The 27413-nt window shown below is 45.8% G+C and overlaps 1 protein-coding gene across 1 annotated transcript in view; it reads left to right on the plus strand.

Moving 5' to 3' along the window:
- The window catches only part of SEC62 (SEC62 homolog, preprotein translocation factor), a 39504-nt gene extending 13116 nt beyond the window's left edge, over positions 1-26388 (plus strand). The window contains exons 2-8 of the mRNA XM_048506021.1: positions 8538-8646; positions 10301-10406; positions 11151-11367; positions 13489-13581; positions 20159-20219; positions 22851-22970; positions 24302-26388. Of these exons, the coding sequence (XP_048361978.1) occupies positions 8538-8646; positions 10301-10406; positions 11151-11367; positions 13489-13581; positions 20159-20219; positions 22851-22970; positions 24302-24792 (1197 nt within the window). The 3' untranslated portion in view covers positions 24793-26388. The remainder of the gene's footprint in view (positions 1-8537; positions 8647-10300; positions 10407-11150; positions 11368-13488; positions 13582-20158; positions 20220-22850; positions 22971-24301) is intronic.
- The last annotated feature ends 1025 nt before the right edge of the window (positions 26389-27413 follow it).

The following is a 27413-nucleotide window of genomic DNA, read 5'->3' on the forward strand; positions in this document are numbered from 1 at the left end:
ACTGGCGATCCCACTGTGGGGTGGGCGCCTAGACTAGTGAGGTCACATCAAGCTTGCCAGGCCTGTGCAGGATCAGGATGAGGGAGGTCCCTAGACTGGTGAGCCCGCTGGCAGATTGGGAGTGAGGGGAGGGGTTGCCTCAGTTGACTCGTGGGCTTCATAAGCCCTCTCAAGGCGCCGGGTCTTACTCCCGGACTACATGATTGACACCCTGGTTTCCATGATTTTAACTCAGATCTGGTCAGCCCAGTTGTTTGTGGCACTTGAAGTACCCAGGGAGGATGTGGGTGCTGTAGTAATGCACTGCTGACCCAGCAGCACCGTGGTAGAACGTTGGTCCACCCTCCTCCGCGTCTCGCCTATTCCTTAGCGACGACCCTGCGGGGATGACAACAGGGTGCAGAAAGCCAAACAGGTTGAAACGTCTGAGTAAGAAGAGGCTTTATTTGCCAGCTTGTTGCACGGTTAATTATACCAAACAAAGCTTGACTTTTGAAGTGGTTACAGCAACATCTCTAGCATTCGACAGTTGAGCACGGGACTGGAAGACTCGCTTTGTGTAGGCAAAGAAACCAGAACTTCATCTACCCAGTTTCAACGCAGTTTCCTTCACCACTACGAAGCCCTCAGGGACCGGTAGCTCTCATGGACCACTGACCTTGAGGCGGAAGGTGGCGTGCTATATAGCCCGGTCTTGTCAGATCCTAGAAGCTAAGCCAGGCCAGTCATTGGAAGGCAGACCGCCAAGGACTACTGTACAGAGAAACCACTGGCAAACTACCTTGGTTTCTCACTTGCTAGCAAAGCCCCTTGCTAGGATCACCATAAATCAGCTATGACTTGACAACAATACACACGCACAAAAGCTATGAGGTGATCTGAAAATAAACAACTTCGCTAGAACTCTTCCAGTGAGCTAGAGCAGCATGACAGCGCTGGATAAAAACTGGCAAGGATGAGGGAGGAACTGCACATTTCAGTCTCTGCCGCTGCATTCCGTTTAGGAGACTTCATCAGTTACTCTCAGTGTAGCTCACCGTCCCTGAGAGTAACTGATAACATCTGAGAGTACACTGAAGAGTAACTGATAATTTCTCCCAAATGGAATGCAGCGGCAGAGAATGAAATTTATTTATTTATTCTATTTGTTAACCGCCCTCCCCCTAACTATAAAAGCATTAAAAACTATTACAAATTAAAACCATTTAAAACACTGACAAGAACTTCTAGAGAACTCTTCAGCTGTAAAAGATGGCAATAAAACCCCTAGTCCCCCCTCAAGCCCACCGGGGGGGCAGGATCGAATGGGGTTTCAGTCAACCCAGCTGGCCAAATGTGCAATTCCTCCCTCATCCTTGCCAGTTCTTATCCAGTGCTGTCACTGGAGTGGTGATTGGAGTATCTGACTAGAGCTGGAAACACCCAGGTTCCCATCCCCACTCAGCTATGAATCCCAATGGGTCACCACAGACTAGCAATTCTTAGTCCAATTTACCTCACAGGGTTATTGAGAGGGTAAAAAGAGGAGAGGGCCTCGTATACCACCATTTTGAATTCTGAGGGGAAGGGTGAGATAAAAATGTGAGAGTTAATAAGATGGATGTTCATGTGCTGGAAGAGCACAAGGGACCTGTTGGGAGTCCTCTTCCCAACTTACGTGAGAACTCACCTGCCTTTGGCCCTCTTGGAGATTCCCGGGCTAAACAAACTGGCAAACACTAGACCTGGGCAAGCCTGTTAGATCCAGTTGCAAAAGGAATTTCTCACCAGTGTGTGAGAACGGAACAGGGGATGCCAAGAGAGCAGGAAAGATAAGTGTTCTTCCTGCCAGCGCTCTTTCCCCCATCTGTTTTCTGACCATGGCTGACTGATCATGCAAAGTCATGCCAGTGCCAGGCTACGGTAGTTAAGTCTGTGCTGTGGAACAATTGCAGAGGGACATTGTGCTCTGGTAGTTCTTCAGAGATGGTTTCCTGGAACCCAGACAATTCTAATGAACGCCTGGCTTACATACCTAACACTGTGGCTTAGTAGCAGGGCATCTGCCTGGCCTTTGGAAAGTTCTGGTTCAATTTGGGCGTCCCAAAATAACTGGTAGCAGCCTGGTGGGAAGCAGGGCAGAAGGAGGAATAGTGAAGGAGGACATTGTTGCCAGACTTGTACCGTTTTCTGTTCTTCGTCTGCATTGTGGGCCTTGAGTAACGGCATCGTGTTTTTTAGATGAGTTAAAATTGGAAACCTATTCTGTCTGTTTCAGAGTCCTCACTACTCACCTGATGTCTTTCAACTTTCCTCCTTTCTTTAACCTTAAAACTCTACAGCATTCACAGCTAAGCTCATAATAATTTCTAATTAATACAAAAGGGGGGGGGGGGGCCCTAAACCAGTTTTTGAATTTTTTAAAAATAGCACAGAAATTCAGTATCCTTATTTGAAAAAAAAACACCTATTTTCCATGAGAGAGAATTTATCTCTTAAACATTTACAGAACCCCCATGTATTTGTTGTCTAATAAAACCTTGTTCTTAAAAGCTGTAATGTAAATAGCCTCCTTAAAAATGCTGTTAATTTAAATAGAAGCTCCCTCATTTGCTTAATGGACTCTTTCAGCATTTTGTGCTACATGTAAGCAAACCTATTTTTTTTTCTTTTTGCCAACAAGTAACTGCTGACTTGTGGAGAATATGTAGGGTTTTCAAGGCAAGAGACATTCGGAGGCGGTTTGATATTGCCTACCTGTGGGTCATGCTCTTGGTACTTCTGGGAGGTCTCCCATCCAAATACTAGCCAGGGTCAGGGCTGAGAGTGTGTAAATGGCCCAAGGTCATTGTGGCAAGCTTTTGTGGCACGAGTAGACAGACACCTTAACCACTACATGATTCTGGCTCCCATAAACCTGTAATTACAGTGTGCTTAACTATGGATTAACATCATGAAGTGGTTTAAGAACTGGGGTAACATCTGGGGACATATGAATTAAATTTAAAAACAGTACTAAAGCTGGGGTATTGTTGGTTTTCCAAATTGTATGGCCATGTTCTGCTGAGGTTTCACCTGCATCTGTAGCTGGCATCTTCAGAGGATCCTCTGAAGATGCCAGCCACAGATGCAGGTGAAATGTCAGAAGAAAATGCTATTGGAACACGGCCATACAATTTGGAAAACCCGCAACACCATAATGATTCCTGCCGTGAAAGCCTTGGACGGTACTAAAGCTCCTAAATTACTTATGTGTAATGTGTATTGATTTTTAATTTTAATCCTGCAGTCAGGATCATTCTACCTTGTTAGCGCAGGACAACTTTAGTTAGGTCAGGGCAGTCTTAAATGAATTTCCTTGCGTAAGGCAGTCATTGTTCTCTGGCGATCCTTCATAGATCAGGTGTTGCAACCTTGTGTACTTGAAGGTGTGGTTCAGGGGCAGAAGAGCATCTGCTTTGCATGCAGGTTCAGTCAGCAGCATCTCCAGTTAAAGAGATGAGGCAGGAAGTGATGCAGGAATCTTCTACCCGAGACCCTGGAGAGCCACTGCCAGTCAGAGTATATAGTATTAGCCTGGATAGATGATGGTGTGATTCAGTAGCCCAGTACATGTTGCCCCTCCCCTTTTTTTGTACTGTCTAGTCACATCTGATCTAAGCCAACCCCTGGTGAGGATTTCAAAGAGACATTCAGAGGTGGTTTGCCATCGCCTGCTTCCACATCACAAGCCTGGTATTTTCTTGGAGGTCTCCCGTCCAAATACTTTCTAAGGTCAACCCTACTTAGCTTCTAAGATCTGAATGAAGTCAGGAATGTTGGCCCTACCTCCACCTGATTACGGGCCAATGAGTACGATGCCTATACACAAAGCAAGTGTCCATGACTGCTCTCCCTCCCTTTATTCAGCAGCATTCGGAAAACATTCCCAATTTCAGGAGGAAGAGCAGGTGTGGGTGCTTCCTCTGTCTGTGCCTTGATTGTGGATGGGCAGGAGGGATAGGCAGGGCCAGCCCATTCATGTTTGCTGTTGCTCCCCTTATGTTCTGTCAGCACACACAGGGATCACCTGTAAATAAGGTAGTTCCATGTGTATCCGAGTGATGTGAAAAGATGATTGAAAAACATCTCGAAATGATTACATCCCTCCCATTAGAAGTTAAGAGGTTGAAGACAGGAAGTTGAGATTTCTGGACATTATTTTTGCCATCCTTTGTCTCTTTAAGGAGAGGTTTTTGTAGGCCTGACTTGTACATCAAATACTGAGACCACACACACACACACACACACACACACACACACACACACACACACACCCCCCCCCCACACACACACACACACACACACACACACACACACACACACACACACACGGTATCAGATAATTTCTGGTGTTTATGTACATTATAGGATTTACAGTTCCGTCATTGTCCAGAGTTACACCCTTCTATGGCCATAGACGTCAGTGGGCTTAGAAAGGTGTAATTCTGCTTAGGATGGCACTGTTGAAAGCAGAAGCTAATCATTTAATGAAGGGTTTTGGCTGTTGCGTTTTGCTTCTGCTTAAGGGATCCCATAAGCAGTAGCACAGTGATAGGTGGGACTAGGTGAAAATATGCTGCGTGCGCTCACTGATCTGAAATTGCTTAGAATGGTCTGCTGTCGTGTCTTGCTGAATTAATTCTGGGATTGCAGACTTGAGTTGATAATTGGATATCTGGCCTTGTACCAAAACCTTTCAAAACATTCCAGCTATGACACTTCTGTCCACTGTGTCTTTAAAAAAATCCTTTCTTTATCATATGTATTGCAGGTTATTGGGGATGAGCCCGGGGGGGTGGGGGGGTGCCTTCCCGAAAAAGTAGGTAGCTGTATGGCTGATGTTCATGAAAATAAGATTCCTTCCATATAAAAAGTCCAAATGGTCTGGAAGGCTACTGCTCTTTATGTATTTCTGACATAGCCCTTGGTGTCCCACAGGTGGGACAAATAAACACATTTCAATCAGCCGAAAGCAAGATATCCGAATTTCTTGAAAGCGTCCAGGATTGCACACTGCGGAAATAACTGAGCCAGTGTGTGTTGCGCCATTCCTGAACAGCCCCCTGGCAAAAATGGTGTTGTCATAACAAGGTGAACGGGCAAGAGTTGAAGGGATTGGGACACGGCTTCCTCATTTACATAACTTCCTTCTTGGTGCTGCCTCGCACTGGCTTCCCATTCTTTCTGGCAGCTGCCACATGCGCGTTCTGTAATATTAAGAGCAAGCCTGTTCTGTGCGCTCGCTTTCTCGGCACCCGTGCATTTCGGCTTGGAGGCATCATGTGCGAATGTGAAGATGAGGTGCTGGAAGACATGATCCCGTTGTATCCTCAACTTCCTCCTGATCTACGTGAAGATGAGGTGCTGATCACTGTTTGAAGGGTTGTAGTGTTAGCTTCTTAGTTGGCGTGGGGGGGGGGGAGCATTTTGAGATGTAGGATTCGGTCCAACCAGGGTGGGGTTTTTTTCCTTGTTGGTGGAAAAGGGAAGAGCCACCGAAAAGGCTGTGTTGGTGATCACGGGGCCTGCGTGGTTAAAAGCCACGTGGGATGGGGAGTGGAATCGTACACTATGTTTTGTGGGGAATTGAAGTTCCGATTACCTACAATTCTTGTTGTGCTACCCCCCTGCTACTGGCGTTGTCTCGGATGGCCCAGCTAACATACAAAAGCAGTGATAGGCGCTCTAAATCGCTGCAGTAAGAAAGTTCTGTTGAGATGGCTGGGGTTTATTAAGCACGTGCATTTAGGATTGGATGTGGTCACTTTGTGGATCCATTTGCTGAAGGAAGCATGCCGTTGTACCGTTCATGTGTAATATCACCGCAGATAGCTTTTTGATTGGAAGAAGAGGAGGAGTTTGGATTTATACTCCCCCTTTCTGTCCTGTAAGAAGATTCAAAGGGATTTACAAACTCTTTTTTCCCTTCCCCACCCCGCAACAGACACCTTGTGAGGCAGGTGGGGCTGAGAGAGTTCTGTGAGAACTATGACCAGCCCACGGTCCCCCAGCAGGCTTCATACGTTGGAGCAGGGAAGTAAATCTTGTTCCCCAGATAAGACTCTGCCTTATCTCATGTGGAGGAGCGGGGAATCAAACCTGGGACTCCTGATTAGAATCCACCTGCTCTTAACCACAATGCCACGGCAGAAAGTTTTCCTTGAGGCAGGCTGTTGCTGTTAATCTATCCCCCCCCCCCCCCTTATTATTTTAAACTAGGAGAAGGGGGCAGGAGAAATGTGGACTTGAGAATGGAATGGGAACGTGCATGATCCTGATTTTCAGTTTCTAAACCCTGGTTAGCTTTTTCTGTAGTCCTGGAACATTTTTGTTTCTAGGGCTCACTGGAATTGCATTTGAAATGCTTTACCTTCTTCTGGAACTTAAATATTGATACCAGCATGACTGAAATAACTTGTGCATGAAGGCTGGTCGCTATCCTGTACTTTTTCCATGCGCTCTTCAAAATCTCCTTTGTGCTTTCTGAACTGTCCTTCGAGTTGACTACTCTGTGCCAAAGAACTAGCTGGAACATGGCCCTTCGCCCCAGCAGCAGCGCCTCGAATCGCTGTCGTGGAAGGAAGAGTTTGGCAACAGCAGCAATAATCTTGGAGCTTTGTATCTTTGCTGTAACATTTCCAAGACTGTTTTTGCACAGCCTTGACCCTACCATACTCTGCCACCAGTTGAGAGAGAGAGAGAGAGAGAGAGAACTGCTGTGTCATTAGTAAACTTGCTTCACAGGCTCAACGTGATTTTTTCCCCCGTAGAGTAGGCGGTGGGTATTCTTGAACCATTTTAGCTTGTTTAAAATTATTTTTTTCAATTAGTACAATAATCCAACATGTTACTTAGCCTGGGATTTTAAAAACAAAATTCATCTAGCATGTTCATTTCCTTCTGCCTTGCTCTTAGGCTGCTCTTACTAGCAGTGGCGTAGGAGGTTAAGAACTTGTGTATCTAATCTGGAGTAACCGGGTTTGATTCCCAGCTCTGCCACCTGAGCTGTGGAGGCTTATCTGGGGAATTCAGATTAGCCTGTACACTCCCACACATGCCAGCTGGGTGACCTTGGGCTAGTCACAGCTTCTCGGAGCTCTCTCAGCCCCACCTATCTCACAGGGTGTTTGTTGCGAGGGGGGAAGGGCAAGGAGATTGTAAGCCCCTTTGAGTCTCCTGCAGGAGAGAAAAGGGGGATATAAATCCAAACTCTTCTTCTTCTTCTTCTTAAATGGTTAAAAAATGAAGCAGGGGTGACCCAGCACCAAGAGGTATTTCAGTGCTGTGAAGACATGCCTGTGATTTAGTTGCAGTGTTGCTTTCAGCAGGCTTCGTTTAGGACAGATGATTTATTAGACGGCACCCAACATGGTATGCAAAACAAATCTAAAACCTCCAATCATCAGTTAAAAGCAATAAAGCATCTATGGTCAGTGATGGCTGTTGGTGACCCTGGGTTCCATAGCACCAAATGGTCCCCCACCTTTCTGGTTACATGCAGATAAAATCCCACCACACAGGACTGTGGTCACCCATTGGTCCTCTCAGGCCAAAACTGAAATAGAAATATAGTCATTCGCAAAGCGGTACTCCAATATGCTTGACTGGTTCAGAGATTGATAAAACGTGGCTGGAGGTCAAAAAACTAGTGGGATCACCCTTCCTATGCCCACCATAAAAAAAAAATACGCTTTCTGTCTTGTTTTCAAGTGTTCAGAGTGCTTCTCGTGCATTTTTAAAGGCATAATAGTTGCAACTGCTCTGCAAGACGTGTGAATATCATCACCCCTAGATTGCAAGTAGAGAGCTGAATTTGAGAGAGAATGCCTTGCCTCTCTGCTGAGACTGTGGCAGAGGTGATGTTTGAACCAGGGATTTCCTGACTTTTAGCCGGTCTCTCAGCCACCACCTCAGCTTCAAACAAGGGTTGGTAATTTGTCTCTCAACCCTTGGCCGCAAATCACACCCCAAACGGTCCAGAAATCATTATCATCCTGGAGTGTGTGGAGCTTTCCCACCACTTCACTCTACCACCTTGCTTTAAAAAAAAAAAGACCATTTGCAGAGAGGCCAGCCTTGCCTACTGAGTATTTTCCAAGTGAGTTACAACTTTAGACTGCAAGATCAATCTGCAGTGTTCAAAGATCCAAGACGAATGAGGTTAAAACACAGCAGTTTGTTCCAAGAGTCACGCCATAACAACTGGACAGCAATACTCACAGCTGCACTCATTAAATAAAAAACACTGACTGTCAATTGCAGCTCAACTATGGCAACTGCTTTGGGTCAAAACGCTACACAATCCTTCCTTTAAATGATATTTATTAAAAGCAAAATCAGTTTCAGTCACACTTTTTGTACAAACCGCAACAAGCAAGCACTGAATGTAAAAGCAACTGGCTCTGAACTTCCTCACGTTCCTGACCGTGTCACTTCACTCCGGGAGCTGCAAATGCGAAGGAAAAAGCCCTTGCTTTGAGTTTTAAATGTGTCCTTGTTCCACATTTCTCTTGCAGGAGGTCGGGGAGCCGTTCAAAGAAGAGAAGGCTGTTGCTAAATATCTGCGTTTCAACTGTCCGACCAAATCCACGAACATGATGGGCCACAGAGTTGACTATTTCATTGGTAAGGTTGATTTTATCCCAATAGCAAGCCATGTGAATCGCCAGGATTGTAATGTTTCAGGAGAAAAGGCGTAATCTTAGCCTTGCTTATTGCTAGGAGATTTATTGCTGGGAGATTGGGGTACAAGAGGAAAGGGCTGACTCCTTCCCATTCCCAGTGGGGTGGAGTGGTTAAGAGCAGGTGGATTCTAATCTGGAGAACGGGGTTTGATTCCCCACTCCTCCACCTGAGTGGCAAAGGCTTATCTGGTGAACCGGATGTGTTTCCACACTCCTACATTCCTGCTGGGTGACCTAAGGCTAGTCACAGTTCTTCGGAACACTCAGCCTCACCCACCTCACAAGGTTCTGTTATGGGAGAGGAAGGGAAAGGAGCTTGTAAGCCACCTTAAGTCTCCTTACAGGAAAGAAAGGTGGAGTATAAATCCAAACTCTTCTTCTTCTAATAGAATACTTATATCCATTGTGGGGGGGGGGATTTATTTAAAGAAATGTGCTGTCTTTTTTTTCAAGTGTCCCGATAAATTGGGATCGTTTGAACGCATATGATCAGTATAAAAAAAGCAGTACACCTCCCTCAGTTACTGATAGTCAGAGCTCCTTTGGGACAGCAGAAGCAGTGATGAATAGAAGGATGATCTTCCACCCTCTTCTTTTTCCCCTCTTGAAATAATTGTCACTGTAATCTTTTCTGGCACAGCAGCCATAGTCTTGTAGGATTTATATAGTAGGGGTCCCTGTTTGTTCAGCTGTGTATTGTCTGCTTAACGTTGGAGCTGAAACTCACAAGCTGAACTTTGAAATTCTAAAAATCAGCATTTTTCAGAATGAATGGCTTAGACTCAGGAATTTACCACATGGTCACGTGACGTGTGATTTCTGGTTGGTTGCTCTTTCAAACGTTGTGACGTTGAGCCAACATGGAAGTGATTTGTTCACGATTGATCACACAGTTAACTGTAGAATGTTTGCAGTGAAGAGAGTTCGCAGAGTGGTGTAGTTATACCACCTGGAAAAGTTTCTCTGTCGGGGCTTCTAATTGATTACTTCAGCAGAGTGCCATGGCTCGGGGTGGGGGTGGGAGACACATGAACCTGTGCTAGAACACTCGCTTTGCACGCATAAGGTCCCCGGTTCAAGCCCCTTCATCTCCAGTTAGTCTCTGAAACTATGTGTGGAGCCACGGCCAGTCACAGTGGGCAGTACTGAGCTATGTTGATCAGTAGTCTGATTTGCTATAAGATGGTTCCATGTGATTATAAGAGCACAAGGGCACAGAAGCCTGGATAAACCTAAAGTGTTGACAGGTGCTCCCAGACACTAAGCTCAGTGCTGAAGCAAGTTAAGTGTATCTCCACCTCAGGTTTGGGGGGCGGGGTTGTGATTTTTAAACTGAAAACAACAATTATTTTTAGATTGTGCCTGAGCTCACTGACGCTTTTAAAATAATGACGTGGGTTCTCTTCTGGTTTGGGGGGCGGGAAAAAGATACTGTCTCTCTTTAAAAAGATAGGGGTGATCGTCATCAAAAAGAAAATTCCATTACCGGTCCCCTGCGTTTAAAAAAAAAAAAAGAACTTTGAACATTTCCACTTAAGTAGATCAAAGGCTGAGACGTCACCTTTCCCCTGTGTTTTTTCCCCTCCCCCTTTCAGCATCGAAAGCTGTGGACTGTCTTTTGGATTCTAAGTGGGCAAAAGCCAAGAAAGGAGAAGAGGCCCTGTTTACAACTCGGGAGTCGGTAGTTGACTATTGTAACAGGTAGAAGCTTAGCCTTTTAAAAGTTTTGGCGGTAAACAGAAATGTTGTCTCTTAAACTTACCATGTGTGAAAAACAGGTTGTGTTAAAAAGATCTCTCAATTATTGCTCGATCGGTCTAAAAGATCTAATAGTTGCTGTATTGTATTTCTGTTGCTGTATTGCGCTCTGATTAGGAAAAAGAGTACCGTGTTTCCTCGAAAATAAGACAGGGCATTATATTAATTTTTGCTCCAAAAGATGCGTTAGGGCTTATTCTCAGGGGATATCTTATTTTCCCCCATGATTTACGCCCCCCCCCCCCCACATGACCAGATCAGCTGGGCCGGGGAATCTGTAACTGGGGTTTATTTTTGGAGTAGGGCTTATATTTCAAGCATCCTCCAAAAATCCTGAAAAATCATGCTAGGGCTTATTTTCGGGGTAGGGCTTATTTTGGGGAAAACAGGGTACCTTTCTGGCAATTTTCAGTTTTACCATCCCAGTAGTCTGCATATTTCCTGACGTTATTCTAACAGAATGGCATAATTCAGACAGGATACTTCAGTGCCAGAAGGAATAAGTCCCAAGCATGGTTTTATTAGCTGTTTACTAAACTGTGTTTTTATTTAAGGGATTCACCACCTCTTATCTAAAGATAAAAGCAACGCAGAGTAAAGATCGGGTAAAATTGTAGTTTTGAAGCTTTTGCCGATATAGTTCAACTCCAGCTGCGTTTATGCAAATGAATTTAATTTTCCTCCCAGGCTTCTAAAGAAACAGTTTTTCCATCGAGTACTGAAAGTGATGAAAATGAAGCCAGACAAGGATGTAAAGAAAGAAAAAGAAAAGGAGAAAGGGAAGACTGAAAGCGGGAAAGAGGATGAAAAAAAGAGCAAAAAGGAGAGCGGGAAAGAAGAAAAGTCTAAGAAGGAAAAAGAGAAGGAAAAGAAAAAAGAGGGAGAGAAGGAGGAGGGAAAGAAGGTGAGTGTAAACTGCCAAGGCTGGTCAAGATCAAAGCAGCACCCGAACAGCAGATGAAACAAATCGGGGCTTGGACAGAGAACTTGTTCTGATGTCATGCCAGAGACATCTTGGCATGACTTTTCCCCTGCTGCACCTTTTCTGTTGTCACTTTACGGTCCTTTAAAACACACCTTCAAATGGTGGAAATGGTAAATTTTCAGCAGAGGCCATTAAGGCTCCATGAAAAGAAGTGAGAAAGAGTAATAAAAAACACAGAATGCAAAGCTCTATGTCCAGATAGTCTCCCGTGAGAGTATAACAAGGCTTTTTGTACCATATTAAGAAAACCACATGCTAAAATATCTTGCAAAGTAAAGCAAATCGGAATTCTTCCTTGCTCTTGCGAGGAAGTAAATTGTTGTAAAGGGTTTCGCAGACCCATACTTCTGCTGTCCTGTCTCTTTTCTCAAACACATGTTCGAGATCTGTGTCGCTGTCTTGCTTGCAACACTTAATAAAACCATCCCGGGTTACATTAACAAGTTTTATGACCAGTAAAACACTGACAGATAATGTAGCAAAGGTATTAAATACAATTTATTCAGTGTGCAGAATGCCAGGTTAAGCATCTTTTCCTGGATGGTGAAAAGGCTTATTTCAGTTAATGTTGAAGGCTGGTTCTTGAGCAGCGAACATCTGTTATCTATGGTAATCCCAATACAAAAACTATTTATTATTTATTTGACTTCTGAGACACCCCTTCCCATACAGGCACAGATCATCATCATCTGAAAGTTTAATCTAGGGCAGGGGTCTGCAACCTGCAGCTCTCCAGATGTTCATGGACTACAATTCCCATCAGCTCCTGCCACCATGGCCAATTGGGAATTGTAGTCCATGAACATCTGGAGAGCCACAGGTTGCAGACCCCTGATCTAGGAAGAGGCTCATTTTCCCCTCTGCTCCGGTATTTAAGGCCAAAACTAGACATTGTGTTGAACATGTGATAACCGCAGGGACTTGAAGCCAATCAGAAGCTGTGAATTTCACATAGGAATGCAGTTCTGAAGTCTCAGAAAGGTCTGATTTGGATTGGGACCATGGTGAGAAAGGGGGTGGGGTTTAAGTCCCCGTGCCATTTTCTCACCCCAGATCGTTGTGGCGGGGTGTGTCTGTTATTTTGGATCCAGAAAATGGCAGTGGGATCCTTTCCTCCTGCTGTGAGCCCAATTCTGAATCAAACCCATGCAGCATTTCAGCTTTGAATTTCCACTCAGAACTCACAGCTGCTATCTGCCTGCAGGACTGTGTGTCAATCAATGCGTAACTTCTAGTTTGGGACAGAGAGGTTAGTAATAACTATTAGGTATAATATTCAGATTACAAGCATAAGTCCTAATTGATCTTTAGTACTGTACTCCATGCAGGTGGAGTTGCGTTGTGGAATGTATTTGGCAGGCTAACAGACAGTGCAGTCCTGTGCAGAATGACTGCATTCTAATCTAGACCCTTCGACTTAGGCCCATTTCCATACAATTACAATTTTCAGTCTTCTGGTGCTGACAATGTCACTTTTAAGGAAATGTGAAATACACAAAGTAATTGAATGCTGAGGGAATCTTTATTCAGAAATATAGAATATCCTGGAAAGATCTGTTGGGAAACTGTAACCCAGCCTTCCTTTTCATTGATGCTTTTCCAAATTAATAAGCCACAAGAGAAACGGAATTACGTCTTCCTTGTCTTCTAAAGGAGCAGCAGTGGCGTAGGAGGTTAAGAGCCCGTGTATCTAATCTGGAGGAACCGGATTTGATTTCCAGCTCTGCCACCTGAGCTGTGGAGGCTTATCTGGGGAATTCAGATTAGCCTGGGCACTCCCACACACGCCAGCTGGGTGACCTTGGGCTAGTCACAGCTTCTCGGAGCTCTCTCAGCCCCACCTACCTCACAGGGTGTTTGTTGTGAGGGGGGAAGGGCAAGGAGATTGTGAGCCCCTTTGAGTCTCCTGCAGGAGAGAAAGGGGGGATATAAATCCAAACTCTCTTCTTCTTCTAATTTTCTTGCTTCTGTTTTCCGGTTAAATGGGAAGCTGCTTATGGGCTGTTTCGCTGACAATTTGTTTGTAATGTGTGCCCTTAGGACGAGAGCCCTGGCACCCCCAAGAAGAAGGAAACAAAGAGAAAATTCAAACTAGAACCTCACGAAGATCAAGTTTTCCTGGATGGAAATGAGGTACCATATTTGAGTGACAGCCATTACTGAATTGTTAATATTTAAGCTGCTTATTTTAAAGTGATAAAATGTAAAGAAATCTATTAGCCCATCTCTGTTTTTCTTGACTTTCACTTCAGTGGTGTTTTTAGACGGATGTTGTTACACAGCCGAAGTGCTCATATATAATATAACTAAATTAAAAACCCACAAAGGAAGTTTTACTGTGAAATCATGTGTAGAAATTGCAGTTATTATTTCCCTGGTACAGTTGCTGTGGTCGTGGGACAGGTTGTCGTTCCCCAACAAGAGTATATTTATTAGATTGACTCTGCGCCCCAATTGGCCATGCTGGCAGGGGCTGATGGGAATTGCAGTCCATGAATATCTGGAGAGCCGCAGGTTGCAGACCTCTGAACTAGATGCTGTCATCTTCCTTCTGTGGTTCCTGGTTAGAGAGATTAGTTCTCCATGAAGAATTTGCCCTTCCTTCTGATCCGTCCCCTCCCCCCCCCCCCCAGTCCAGCAAGGTGGGGGCAATAAACTGCCCAGTCTGTGGGTAAATGTGTCACAGTGGTTAAGGGGAAAGGTCAGCTACAAGACAGAAGATGGGTCAACAGGAGAGCTGCTGAGAAAGCCATGCATTCTTTCCTCAGGAAGATCAAGTATCCTTTCAAGTACATAAATGCATCCCGGATGTATCTAAAGCACGCCCACCTTGTGTTTGAAAGCATCTAATTCATTCACATTAGGAGGCGTTTATTTCAGTATTCCCTAAAGTTTCCAGTTTTTCCATTTGAAAAATTGGGAAAAGGCCTCAGGAAAACGAATGGAATGTTTTCCAGTTTTTTTCCCCCTGGACCTTCACATCTCTTAACCTTCGGAAATTGTGAGTCGGACTTATGACCGTATGGGAGGCTGCACTGCAGAGGGGAAAGGGGTAAAATCACCCTCTTCTGTCAGATGAGGTGGGCTAATGGGGAAGGCTGAAGGAGCCGTTTCAAGTCAAGGAGAAAATGTTTACCCTTCCCCCAGGTGAAGCAGAACCTGGATGGCTCTGCTGGTCTTGTCCTCTGTCAGAGACAAAAATTGAAGGGAAAATAAGGAAATGAGGTCCAGGTGAGTCCTTTCTGTTCCCAGAAGGGGGACAGTGATGGAAACAGTTTCCACCACTGTCAGTAAAGGTAAAAGAATCAAAAGAGAGAGTTGACCAAGGAAAGCAGAGTTAGCATTCCTGTCTCCTGCCTCAGTCAATGGTCACAAAAGTATAATTTGGAAGAGGTTAGTGTTGGCCTCCTGCCATGTATGGCAGCCCATGATTTGAGAACCTGGGAACTAGTTATATTCCAATGCTCTTATGTTCCCTGCACAGAATTGGAGAGATTCTACAACTGTAGCTGGTGCATAAGTCACATGCTTTCTTCTGATGTTGTGCAGTTTTTCTGAAGTCTGTGGAAATGAGCTGGAAAAGACCGAACTAGTCCATGGCCTTCTATTAAAAAGATACAAGATAATTGAATTCTGTGTACCTTTGTAGGATGAGTAGGCAGGGAACTAGTGCCCGCCGAAGAGCCATATCGAGTACATTTCCGGCACATTTCCTGTTGAATAGCAATTTAAAATTCTTGTCCTGTTTTGAATTACTTGTTAACATGAGCGGCCGAGTCACGCATGTGTATAGCTCTTGCTATTCGTGAACCGTAAGCTGCTGGCCATTCTCATGGATCATGTGTTGTCACCTCTGTTGCAGTGCATGTGAGATTTACTATATGGCAGTGATGGCGAACCTATGGCACGGGTGCCAGAGGTGGCACTCAGAGCCCTCTCTGTGGGCACGCACAAACAGAGTCGCCCCCACCCCCCACACATCTAAGGGGCTGGCCTGGGCTGCTAGGTTTATTAGCATTAAACCTAAGACCTAGTTTTGGGGAAGCAGTGTAGGTAACCCTGTTAAGCGCTGTTAAACCCCACTGATTTTCATGCAAAGAACTAAAGCGCGATCCTTTACCTGGGAGTAAGCTCAGTTGCTGGCAATAGGGCTTGCTTCTGAGTAAACCCTCCTAGGGTCGTGATTCACCTGTTCAAAGAGTTGCACGATTGCTTCAAAGCAAAGCCAACAACTACCACCAAGCCTACTCCTGAGTAACGGCATGCCTCAGAGCCAACCATTTTTTCTAAACTAAAACCTCAGTATTCAGGTTAAATTGCCGTGTTGGCACTTTGCGATAAATAAGTGGGTTTTGGGTTGCAGTTTGGGCACTCGGTCTCGAAAAGGTTCTCCATCACTGCTATATGGTTAGGAAGTTTATTGTATGCTGTGATCATCTGGTCTTTGTTAAATTGGCCCAGCACGAATGAAGAGTTCAGTCTAGCTAGAAGGACGCTTATTGAGCCAAACAGCAAGATTTTGCTACAGGATCTGGGTCTGAAGCATTACATAGTTGAGCAGTCGCTTGGGATGAGCAGAGCTCCATTTTTGTGTGGATTGCACTAAAACAGTGCACTATTTGTAACTGTAGAAACTTTGGGCGACTTTTTATCCTTGTGCAGGACAAACACTCTTTGTCTGCCATTCGCTTCAGCAAAGATATTTTCTTTTGCATTTGTGCATTTCAGTTCCCATCTAACGCAGCAGTTTTTGCAGCGGCTCCTGTGTATCCCCCCACGCGTCTTTGTCTTCTCATCCCTCGAATCGGTCATCTCTGAGGAACACTGTGTCTACATTGTTCTTGTTTTTAAGCTAGAGGTTGCAGTCTTGTGTCTAGTCCATTCAGGGCTGCAGCTGTTGTTTTTTAGATTTATTTCAAGGGTGGTGTGCGGCTGGCAGGTGCTGGCTAGGGCACGGCCAGACAGACCATAGTCCAGCCAGGCAGCAAGTGAGGCGTAGTCGAGACAGGTTGGAGTCAGGGTAGGTGGCAGGTGGCAGGCAGAAGTGCAGTCCAGGGGTGGCCAATTGGCCATGCTGGCAGGGCTGATGGGAATTGTAGTCCATGAACATCTGGAGCACCAGAGGTTGGCCACCCCCTAGTGTAGTCCAAAACAGTCCAGAGTCAGGGCAGGCTGCAGGCAAGGAGAAAGGCAGTCTGAAGTCCAGGCACAGGCAGGAGATCAGGCAGGAAGGCTGAGAGAAGAGAAGAGAGAAGAGTTTTGGATTTATATCCCCCGTTTCTCTCCTATTGGAGGGGCTTACAATCTCCTTGCTCGTCCCCCCTCACAACAAACACCCTGTGAGGTAGGTGAGGCTGAGAGAGCTCAGAAGAACTGTGACTAGCCCAAGGTCACCCAGCTGGCGTGTGTGGGAGTGCACAGGCTAATTTGAATTCCCCAGATAAGCCCCCACAGCTCAAGCGGCAGAGCAGGGAATCAAACCTGGTTCCTCCAGATTGGAATGCACCTGCTCTTAACCACTATGCCACTGCTGCTCCAGAGGTCAGAGGAAGCCAGAGGTCAGAGGAAGACCAGATATATGGAGCTTACCAGGAAGTACACTTGTTGCACCCAGGCAGAGCCAACCTGAAGGCAGGGTTTATATAGGAAGTCCTGGCTAGTGAGGCTGGGATCCTGCAAGAGCTCACTCCTCCTCCTCAGTTCTCCTCCATCTGGTAGTGCCTTCTGCCATACCTTGCAGCAATTCAAGCGCTTCTCCTTTGACTCTGCATCTATAGCCTCTGTCTTTGCCTCCTTTGAGCAACTGGCTTTTTACTCGGCTCTTCTGAGGTTCTTGAAGGCTCTCCCAGCTGCACAGTATCAGGCTCTGCCTGAGCTTGCAAGGAAGGTCTTGGAACAGGTTCTGCTGCCTGCATTTCTCTGCAAGGAGTCAGCTCAGAATGCACCATGTCTTCAGGTTCTACACCAGAGTCCTCTGTGCCCAAGGGCTGGCTCGTGATAGGTGGTTCTATACTGGAAGTGCCTGTTTCTGTTTGTAGGGCCCCGGGGTCAATTCTTAGTTTCACATTAGGTATCAAATCTGGAGAAGGCTTTAGAGAGCTTTCGTCACTCAGAAGCAAGACTCTGCACAAAGATGAAAAGCTACGTATGTTCAACCTCTAAAAGGGATGAGAGAGAACGCACAAAGTCCCACCATTTTAGATGTGCTGTTCTTTCATCTGCAACCTGGTTCATTATTGAAGGTGAGAGCCAGTATGGTGTAGTGGTTAAGAGCAGGTGGATCCTAATCTGGATAACCGGGTTTGATTCCCCACTCCTCCACCTGAGTGGCAGAGGCTTATCTGGTGAACCGGATGTGTTTCCGCACTCCTACATTCCTGCTGGGTGACCTTGGGCTAGTCACAGTTCTTCGGAACTTCTCTCAGCCCCACCTCACAAGGTGTCTGTTGTGGGGAAAGGAGGGGCAAGGAGCTTGTAAGCCACCTTGAGTCTCCTTACAGGAGAGCAAAGTGAGATATTAATCGAAACTCCTCCTCCTCCTCCTCCTCCTCCTCCTCCTCCTCCTCCTCCTCCTCCTCTTCTTCTTCTTCTTCTTCTTCTTCTTCTTCTTCTTCTTCTTCTTCTTCACCTGCTTTATTTGTTTTTTTCTTTCCACGTGTTGCTCTTTACAGCTTTCCTCCAAGCCAGCAGCACCTAATGGACTGGGTGGGAAGAAACATCCCTGCACTCGCCACTGTGTGCTGCTGGAGGAGGAGAGAGAATGGAGCAGCCGTGGCCACAGCCACGACAGCATTGTGCAAACCCCCCACTCCCGAGTGGCTTGGGGAACTCGACACTAGCAGGTGACCTCACCTGTGCTCACATCAGCCACTCAGTAACCATGGGCTCCGCCTTCTCTTCCCCATCCAGCCACTCATTGTTCTGGGTACTGGAATATTCCTGTGACCCACGCTACCTGTAGCACCTAGTATTTGGAGGTATACTGCCCCTGAACATAAAGGCTCTTTTTAACCATCATGGCTAGTATCAATTCGTAGACCTAGACACCGTGAATTTGTCTAAGCTTTTAAAGCTGTCTAAGGCATCAGTAATTGCCCCATTTTATGTCAGGGAACGCCATAATATAATTATGTTTTGCATGGATAATTATAGGGTTTTTTTGGTGTCCTGAACATATTGCCATTCAGTTTTGTGGCGAGAGCCTGTTTCATTGTCTCGGAGTATGAGAACTCAGACTACTTTATCTTCTGTGCAGGGTTTTTAAAGTTTCTGCCGCATCCTTATGTAGGGCTGGACTTTCCATCATGAGCAAGATCTGTAGTCCAGTCTTCTGGCTTCTGCATTGATCAGGGTGAAGAGGTTTGAATCGGGGCTGCAATATTGGGGGAAGGGGACAGCCCACCTCCCTCCATGCACACGTTGTTTCTCTGGTAGCTGCACCAGGGAAATGGGAGCCACGAGCCACAGCAGGGGAAAGAAATTGCTGGTGGAAAGTGCTGCCAAGTCGCAAGCAACCCAGCCTGGCTTTCAAAGCAAGAGACGATCCGAGGTGGTTTGCCAAGTCTTGCTTCTGCGGCACAACCCTGAATTTCCTTGGTGGTCTCCCATCTGCACAGTAACGAGGGCTGACCCGGCTCAGCTTCCAAGATCTGACAAGATTGGGCTACCCTGGCCCATTCAGAAAAAAAGGTGTAACATTTCCTTATACAGTGCTGCTGTTGTTGTTTTGCCGGTCCTTTTCCGCATCGTTTCTGGTACCCTTTTCGTGAGAGAATAACGAGAACTCCGCAAGTGCACCTGAGCCATAGATTCATATCAAGGCCATTTTATTTTCAGCCTTTTTCATGATGTCCTCTAATGTGATTTTCACTTCCACCGCACCCACCATTGACATTTTCATTCAGCTAGTCGCCTTTCCTGGAGAATCACAGGCAACTGGATAATGAAATAGGCGTGATTTGTTTTGTGTTTGTTTTTGCCTGTGTGTATATGTCGATTTATTATGTACTCAAATCTCGTTTGCCGTTTTGTTGTCCAATCACCCAGCCTGGTCAGCATCTTTTGCAGCTCTTCGGTCTGCTGGGCGGGGAGGGTGTCATTCCATCCTCAGCGTTCGTTGGCCCTGGGATAGTTGCTCTATGTCAGTGATGGCGGACCTTTTTGAGACCGAGTGCCCAAAGTGCAACCCAAACCCCAGTTATTTATCGCAAAGTGCCAACCCGGCAATTTAACCTGAATGCTGAGGTTTTAGTTTAGAAAAAAATGGTTGGCTTCCTCTTCCTCCTCCCGACCCGCTTGAGCAGGGACCTGCCTGCCTCCAGCAAGTCCCGCGTGCACCACTCTGTGCCTCTCTAGCCTCTCTGCCTCCTCTGCACACCTCCACCCCTCAGGCATCAGCCACCCAGAGCACAGGCACCAGGCCCGCCAGCCGAGTCCTCCCTGTTCACCACAGTGTGCGCATATGGTCCCCCCAACCTAGATGGGGGGGGGGATTTTCCGCCCCCCACATGACGAACTCTGTGTGCGCGTGCCCACAGAAAGGGCTCCGAGTTCCACCTCTGACACCTGTGCCATAGGTTCGCCATCACTGCTCTTTGTAGTTAGTTTGCTTCCCCCACAGCAGCACTTCATCAGTGTCTTAACTTCTTTCTCAGAAGTCCTCAGTGTTTGGAAACTTGGTCTAATCACCTCCCAATCGTTTGCTTTCCAGGTATACGTGTGGATCTATGACCCCGTTCATTTCAAAACATTTGCCATGGGACTTATACTTGGTAAGTAATGAATGACGTGGGCGATCATATAAACCAGCTGCCTGCCTTTTAGCACATCTGTGCCTTTGTCGGGGGCAAAGTCTTTTTAGTGTTTACTAGCTGGCTTCGATCGCAGTGTGCCACCTGCTGCAGGAGCCCAGGTCTGGCAGGGCAGGGGCAAAAACAGCCATTCTGCAAATAAGGCAGAAACGTTTGTTCTCAGATCAATGCTGGCACTGAGCAAGCCTTTTGTAGACACACACACACACACACACACACACACCCGGTGACATGCAGGCTAGATGCTTGAGCACTCTGGGGCCACCTTTGAAAAGAAGAAGAGGAGGAGGAGGAGGAGGAGTTTGGATTTATATCCCCCCTTTCTCTCCTGTAGGAGACTCAAAGGGGCTTACAATCTCCTTGGCCTTTCCCCCACTCACAACGAACACCCTGTGGGGTGGGTGGGTCTGAGAGAGCTCTGAAAAGCTGTGACTAGCCTAAGGTCACCCAGCCGGTGTGTATGGGAGTGCACAGGCTAATCTGAATTCCCCAGGGAGTGTGGGAGTGCACAGGCTAATCTGAAAAGGGTCCAAAAGCTATAATTAGTGCCTAATATAATGGTGTGAGCATTGGGGAAGGGGTGGGGAGAGCCAGTGGGAACATACGGTGCTGGTATTTTATTCTGATGCCTCTGTTATGGCAAGCTTTTATAGTTCTGGTTTATCACATTAGTATGGCGAGGTGTACGTCACGTTAGCTACCTTGGTTGCTGTGCGGCAGAAAGGCAGGTTAAAGGTATTCTAAATTTATTCCAAAGCAGCAAATTTCATTACTTGCCTACTCAAATTCTCTGACATTTGAAAATGATTAGCTCCGTCCTAAAGGACAGTTGCAGGACAGCAGCACGGTAATTGGCACATTATAAAAATTCATCCGGGTAGAAATTATTTCTTTGACAAATGTATAGAAAGGTCTTCCTGATTCTTTGCTACATGCCAAAGAGTAGCACGTAAAACACTTCCAGATAGGCGTGCAGTAGAGTTGAGAGTATGGCCGAATACAAACAGTGAGGTTCCCGCAACTTCAAAGAGAATTGGCTGGGAAGTCTTTGTTTCGGGGCATGTTCGGCATGATTACCCATCGCCCTGTTTGCAAAGGGGCAGGCGTTACCCATCAGCTGACGTTTTGCTTGCGTCTGAGAGGGGCGATGTTTTGCAGGTTTCCTGTTGTGCAGGCGGTGGTGGGATTCAGCATGTTCGCACCACTTCGGCAGAACTGGTTGTAAACAATTATTTGAATTATATTTCAATTATTTGAATTCCCACCACCCAAACCGGTTGTTAAATTATTTAAATCCCACCACTGTGCGCATGCTTGCTTTAATTTGTTTGAAAGTGGACTTTGCTATTCCGCACAGTACAATCCAGCTGCAAAGTGCATTGAAAGTGGACTGAAAGGGCAATATTCAGCATGTGCAGAAGGGGCCTCGGAAGGCTGGCTGCAGGTGGAGGAAAGCAAAGCTGTGTCCACTGGCAAATCTGTCCTGCTCAGGCAGTGAAGCAAGATGAAAATGATGCTATAAGTGGATTCTTGCTGTGGAGAGAGTGGAAAGTAAAAGCAGGGCTAGAGGAAATAGATCCGTACAAGACCTATTCTTGTAGGGCTTGCCATGGTCTTGCCACGGCGGACCTTCTCATCCACCGTGCAGCAAATATCATGTACGTAATTGACCCATGTTGCCTATTTCAGAAAATGTTTAATACGAGAGGCAGAACAACCTGCAGACATTTTAAGTCATTATTTTTACTATCTCAGAGTCCTAATTCTGGTGTCATGATTCTCCCCGAGAATAACACTGGAGACGCCTGGAACTCCAGTGTCCCTGTTCCACATTTTAATTCCATGCCTTGGTGCACATCGTTCCTTGGGAATTTCTTGGAACAACTTCTCTGACTATAAGACAGTTGGTACAGGACAAAGTGTACATGAACAAAGTGTAAATGACAAGTGGAGGCATCTAGGATTGGCGTCACACTGTAGATGTAGAATGTGGAAAACAGTTTCTGATGCTTCCAGAAAATCATAGAATCATAGAGTTGGAAGAGGCCGAAAGGGCCATCAAGTCCAACTCCCTGCAATACAGGATCACATAATCAAATCCAGGGATTGTGACTATGTATGCTGTTGTGCATTGCTAGAGACTAGTCATTTCCAGCTATAAAACTTTGCCAGCTTGGTAGTTAAGTTCTAATTAGGTCTGAGTGTTGCAGAGACTTGTGAAGGAGTTCCTCCTTGCTGATCACTGGAAGGCCCTGTCTACTCTGATAAGGGTTAGACTCTGATGTAGTCCTTCTGTGAAAAGCCCCAACTTTTAAATGTGTGGTTGTGCAGGTGAACATTGCCGTGGATTGAACTCACAGCTTAAAAAAAACCCGCCCCAAATCTTCATAATGCAAACATGAAGGCTCAGACTAAAAGCCAGTAATTTCCAGATTCAACCAGTGATCGTTGTCCCTCTGCCTCCATGCAGAAATTCTTTGTTTCTGAGCATGTTTATAAACTAACGCGAAGGTGCGTTTTCATGCCACTCAGCCTGTTTTCTTCTTCTTTTTAAGTCCCCTGTTATTCTCATTTCTCTCTCTCTCTCAACAGTGATTGCTGTCATAGCTGCAACTCTCTTTCCACTCTGGCCTGCAGAGATGCGAGTAGGTGTCTATTACCTGAGTGTCGGCGCAGGCTGTTTTGTGGCCAGCATTCTCTTACTGGCTGTTGGTAAGTATGCAGCGATTTCCTCCTCGCCCTCCTCTCTCTCTTCTAACCCTCCTATCGGATTCATATAGTTGTCCTTGAAGTTCCGCCCGGGCTTCTGTGATGTGAATATTTCCTAGGAGGCCACTGCATGTCACCGTTGTGCCGTTTGAAATATAGCCGCCTACAGTTATGCATTCGTCACAGTAGATTTGCAGCTGTGATCAGACGTCCCTGCGATCTGCTGTGTGCCATTTCTTTCTCTTGGGAGAGCATAAGTGCTCCAGTCCCTCGGGCGAAGTCTTGCTTGCCTTTTTTTCTGGCTGCTCTTAACAGCAGCAACTTGTTCCAGGGCTGTAGTGCATACCTCTCTAAACTAGTGTTTGCAAATGCAGTGGGAAGCGCCCTATGAGAGCCGTTCGAATTCCGAAGTCCACCTGGAGTTTGGAGGCAGGCATTTTTTTTCTGGATATATCGGCTTTTCCAGGTCTACTAAACCCAGTCCCGGAAAATACCGGTACAATTTTTTTTGTCCACCCCTATCAATCACTATTCATTTCTTTGAAGTAGTCTCTTATCAGTATGATTAATGGTACCCAGGTCATTCTCCAGTTGCGTACCCTGATTTTGCCACAGGACCTACTTTTAGAGCGTAGCAGCCAGACAGATGTCTTCTCAGAAAGTGGTGAGGCAGTTTGAGAATGTGATGAGGCCAGTAGCAACTGAGTGATTGAATATATATTATGAAACCTTTACCCTAAATGTAGCTTATAGATTAGAACATAAGAACAAGCCAGCTGGATCAGACCAGAGTCCATCTAGTCCAGCTCTCTGCTACTCGCAGTGGCCCACCAGGTGCCTTTGGGAGCTCACATGCAGGATGTGAAAGCAGTGGCCTTCTGTTGCTGCTGCTCCTGAGCACCTGGTCTGTTAAGGCATTTGCAATCTCAGATCAAAGAGGATCAAGATTGGTAGCCATAGATCGACTTCTCCTCCATAAATCTGTCCAAGCCCCTTTTAAAGCTATCCAGGTTAGTGGCCATCACCACCTCCTGTGGCAGCATATTCCAAACACCAATCACACGTTCGGTGAAGAAGTGTTTTCTTTCATTAGTCCTAATTCTTCCCCCCAGCATTTTCAAGTATAGTGTCTCTGAAAGGACTTGAAGTGGGTGAAACCCAGACCTCTCGGGTGCCTCATGCCAGCTTCAAAGTTGAGCTTGGATGACCCAATTTTTCTCACCCGGAATTTTTGTTTCGTTGTACAATTTTGGATATTTGTCATTGGCCCCTCTAAATGCAGCTCTGTGGTTTGTAAACATCCTACTAAATATGCACGGGTATCCTTTTTGCAGCTCGCTGCATCCTCTTCCTTCTCATCTGGCTGATCACGGGTGGAAGGCATCACTTCTGGTTCTTGCCGAATCTGACGGCGGACGTTGGCTTCATTGACTCCTTCAGGCCCCTGTACACCCACGAATACAAAGGACCAAAGACTGACTCCAAGAAAGAGGAGAAACCAGAGTCCAAAAAGCAGCCAAAATCCGACAGCGACGAGAAATCGGATAGTGAGAAGAAGGAAGACGAGGACGGGAAAGTGGATCTGCTGGCGAGCTTTGGGTCAGAAGGTCCTGGCGGAGAGCGGCACTCGGACACAGACAGTGACAGGCGGGAGGACGACCGATCCCAGCACAGTAATGGTAATGGCAACGATTTTGAAATGATTACAAAAGAGGAACTTGACCAGCAGACGGACGAAGGGGATTGTGAAGAAGACGATGAAGAGGAGGAGGAGGAGGAGGAGGAGGAGGAAGAAGAACATGGGCCTTTACATGAACAATCATAATTTAACTGTAGCATGGACTGAATATTGTGCAAGCAGTTGGGTTTTCTATGTTGGCTGGTACACCATCTGATAGCATTCTCTCCTCTCTTTATTTGCTGACGTACGCAGCTTAGCAAAACAGCTTTAGACTGTAGTTCCATGTTTGTTTTACAAATGAAAGAGGACCCCTTAACAGGGTGTAGTTTTAAGTAATATACTTTTATAAAAGCTATCCGTTTCCTGTTTGTCGATGTGTAGATGTTCTAATCTCCCTAGGTTAGGCATCAAACACGTGAAGGAACAGAATAATAGTTGGGGAAATTGCGTCTTGCTTTCTGGAGCTAAAGGCCATTCCCCCCCCCCGAGCAGTAATTTAAAAGAGTAGTTGTTGAATGACAAAATTATTCCTGGCAGGTCAATCGATCGATGCATTCAGCAAAGCACTTTTCATCTCTCTCTGTTGAACGTAATCTTCATAAAACTGGTAAGACTTTTTTTAAAGAACTATTTTTGTTCTGTTTTGTCTTTTCTGAAGACATAACAAGGTTAACACTGACTTGGCTGTTTGGGACGAAGCTTCCTTTTTCCTTTTTAACAGTGTGCAACCAACTTAGGAAATCCAGACTGTCCTGTCCATCAGGTTCAGAGCAAAGAACCCATTTGCATCAGGGGAAAGTAAAATAACAGCATCATTTTGGAGGTTACGGCTGTTGTCTCGACCTGCCCCATCATAATCCAAGAAGTGTATTCTGTACATAACATACAAATAAAGCAAACCCCTTATTTTACCCATTCCTTATCATTTGGAGGTTTTATCATATTTTTCAATTTGTATAATAAGAAGCCATTTCAGGACATGCATGTGTGAGCGTCTTAGGGACAGGCAGATTGTGAAGATCCAACAGAATCAGTGCGACGGGCAGGCCTGTCTGCCGCGGCTTTCGCTCTGTGCCAACAACATTCCACGTATTCAAATCCAAGTAAACTGATTCCGATTGAACAAAAGTAAGATCGCATAGATCAGCGTATGCCTTAATGTCGACCTTTGATTTTTTTTTCCTTTCTGTCTTCAGAAAGCGGAGTACTGTATTTGACAAGTAGACACTGCCATGAGCGAGTATTCACCTCTATGGCTTAACAAAAACAAAGATTTTTTTTTCCTACTTTAGAAGCAGCAGCTGTGCTTATCCAAAATACGGCCGAGGCCAAAACGACATCTCGAATCTTGGAAAAAGTTCGATCCCTTTCTCTCTGGCGTGTTCTTTCTTTGACTGACTCGGGAGACCATTGTGTGTTTAGTTCTATAAACATTTTAAAAGTTGAAGACTTTATACCATTCCTCTGCATCATTAAATTTCAGCCTGCAACTGAAATGACAAAATACCAATTCAGTTCTTTCTTAGCAAAGCGACTGTGAGGAAATAATTTCTGGTTATTTGCTTGTGTTTTCAATAGTTGACATAACAGATCTCTCCCCTCTCCACCACCCTCCCCCCCCACCCCCGTTCCCCAAAGTGCTTTTGCCATCATCAGTGTTTTGACTGAAGATGTTAATTTTTTTTCCAGTTGTGCAGATATTTACATTTTGTGTGTGCATTGATAAAAACCATTCACAAATGTGGTCTCATCTGCTTATTCCTATTGTTCTGTAGTTGCGAAAGGAAGCCGTGCGACAGCTTTCATTTTTCTGTAACTTTTTGGCAATGCTTTTCTAGCCTCTGCTTGTTGAGTTCCTCTGCTCGAGTTAGAAATATTCAACGAATTTCCTTTGAAGGACTCTGCTGCCGCCATCCACTGCCTTATGTTGATGTGTGCGCTTTACGTCTCTGTCCGTCTGCTTGGATCCCTTCCCTTTATTCATCTGGGTAGCTGTTGCCAACAGTTCATGGTGCATTCTTACACAAGGCGATTGCCCTTTTTGGTGGTATAAGAAATGGAACTGGAGGGTTGTTTTTTTAAAAGACTTGTGTCTAAGATGAGTTTCAACACCAGCATGTAGCCTTTCTCGTACAAAACCAAGGAAGGCAGATAGCTTAGCAGAGCTGTCAAACCGGTTTCACGTTCTGGGGTTTAGTCAGCCCATGAAAGCTTTACTGTAAGCCGGCTTCCAAAGCACGCCCCTTTTTAGGCATAAAACTCTCCGCGCTCCTGAAACACAGGTATTCCGCAAACAGTCCAGGTTGTGTCACTGTGTTGTTTTTCTCGTATCATGGCTTGAACACAGTTAGGGGTCAGGCTTTGCTAAAACAATTCTCCTTTATGTCGTATTAGCTGTGGATGGTGCAAGGATGTCCAAACGGGACACAACCACACTATCCATAACCCCCCAGCAGGGCAAGTACTATTGCAGGGAAATTAAGAGGACTTCGGCTCAGCGGAAGAGCCTGTGCTTTGCATACAGAAAGGCCCAGATTCAAGCCTTCACATCTCCAGGCAGTAAGTCATGTGACAGACCTCCACCAGAGACACTGGACAGCTGCTGCCGGTCTAAGTGGACGGTATTGACCTTCATGGACAGATCGTCTGATTCACTGCAAGGCTGCTTCATGTTTTTGTTCACTGTTGACCAGAGCCGTATCTAGGGAAAATGTAGCCCAGTGCAAAATCTGAGTTTTCCGCACTTGCCCACCCTCCTCCACCAT

This window comes from Sphaerodactylus townsendi, linkage group LG08, assembly GCF_021028975.2.
Source record: "Sphaerodactylus townsendi isolate TG3544 linkage group LG08, MPM_Stown_v2.3, whole genome shotgun sequence".
In the NCBI taxonomy this organism is placed as follows: domain Eukaryota; kingdom Metazoa; phylum Chordata; class Lepidosauria; order Squamata; family Sphaerodactylidae; genus Sphaerodactylus; species Sphaerodactylus townsendi.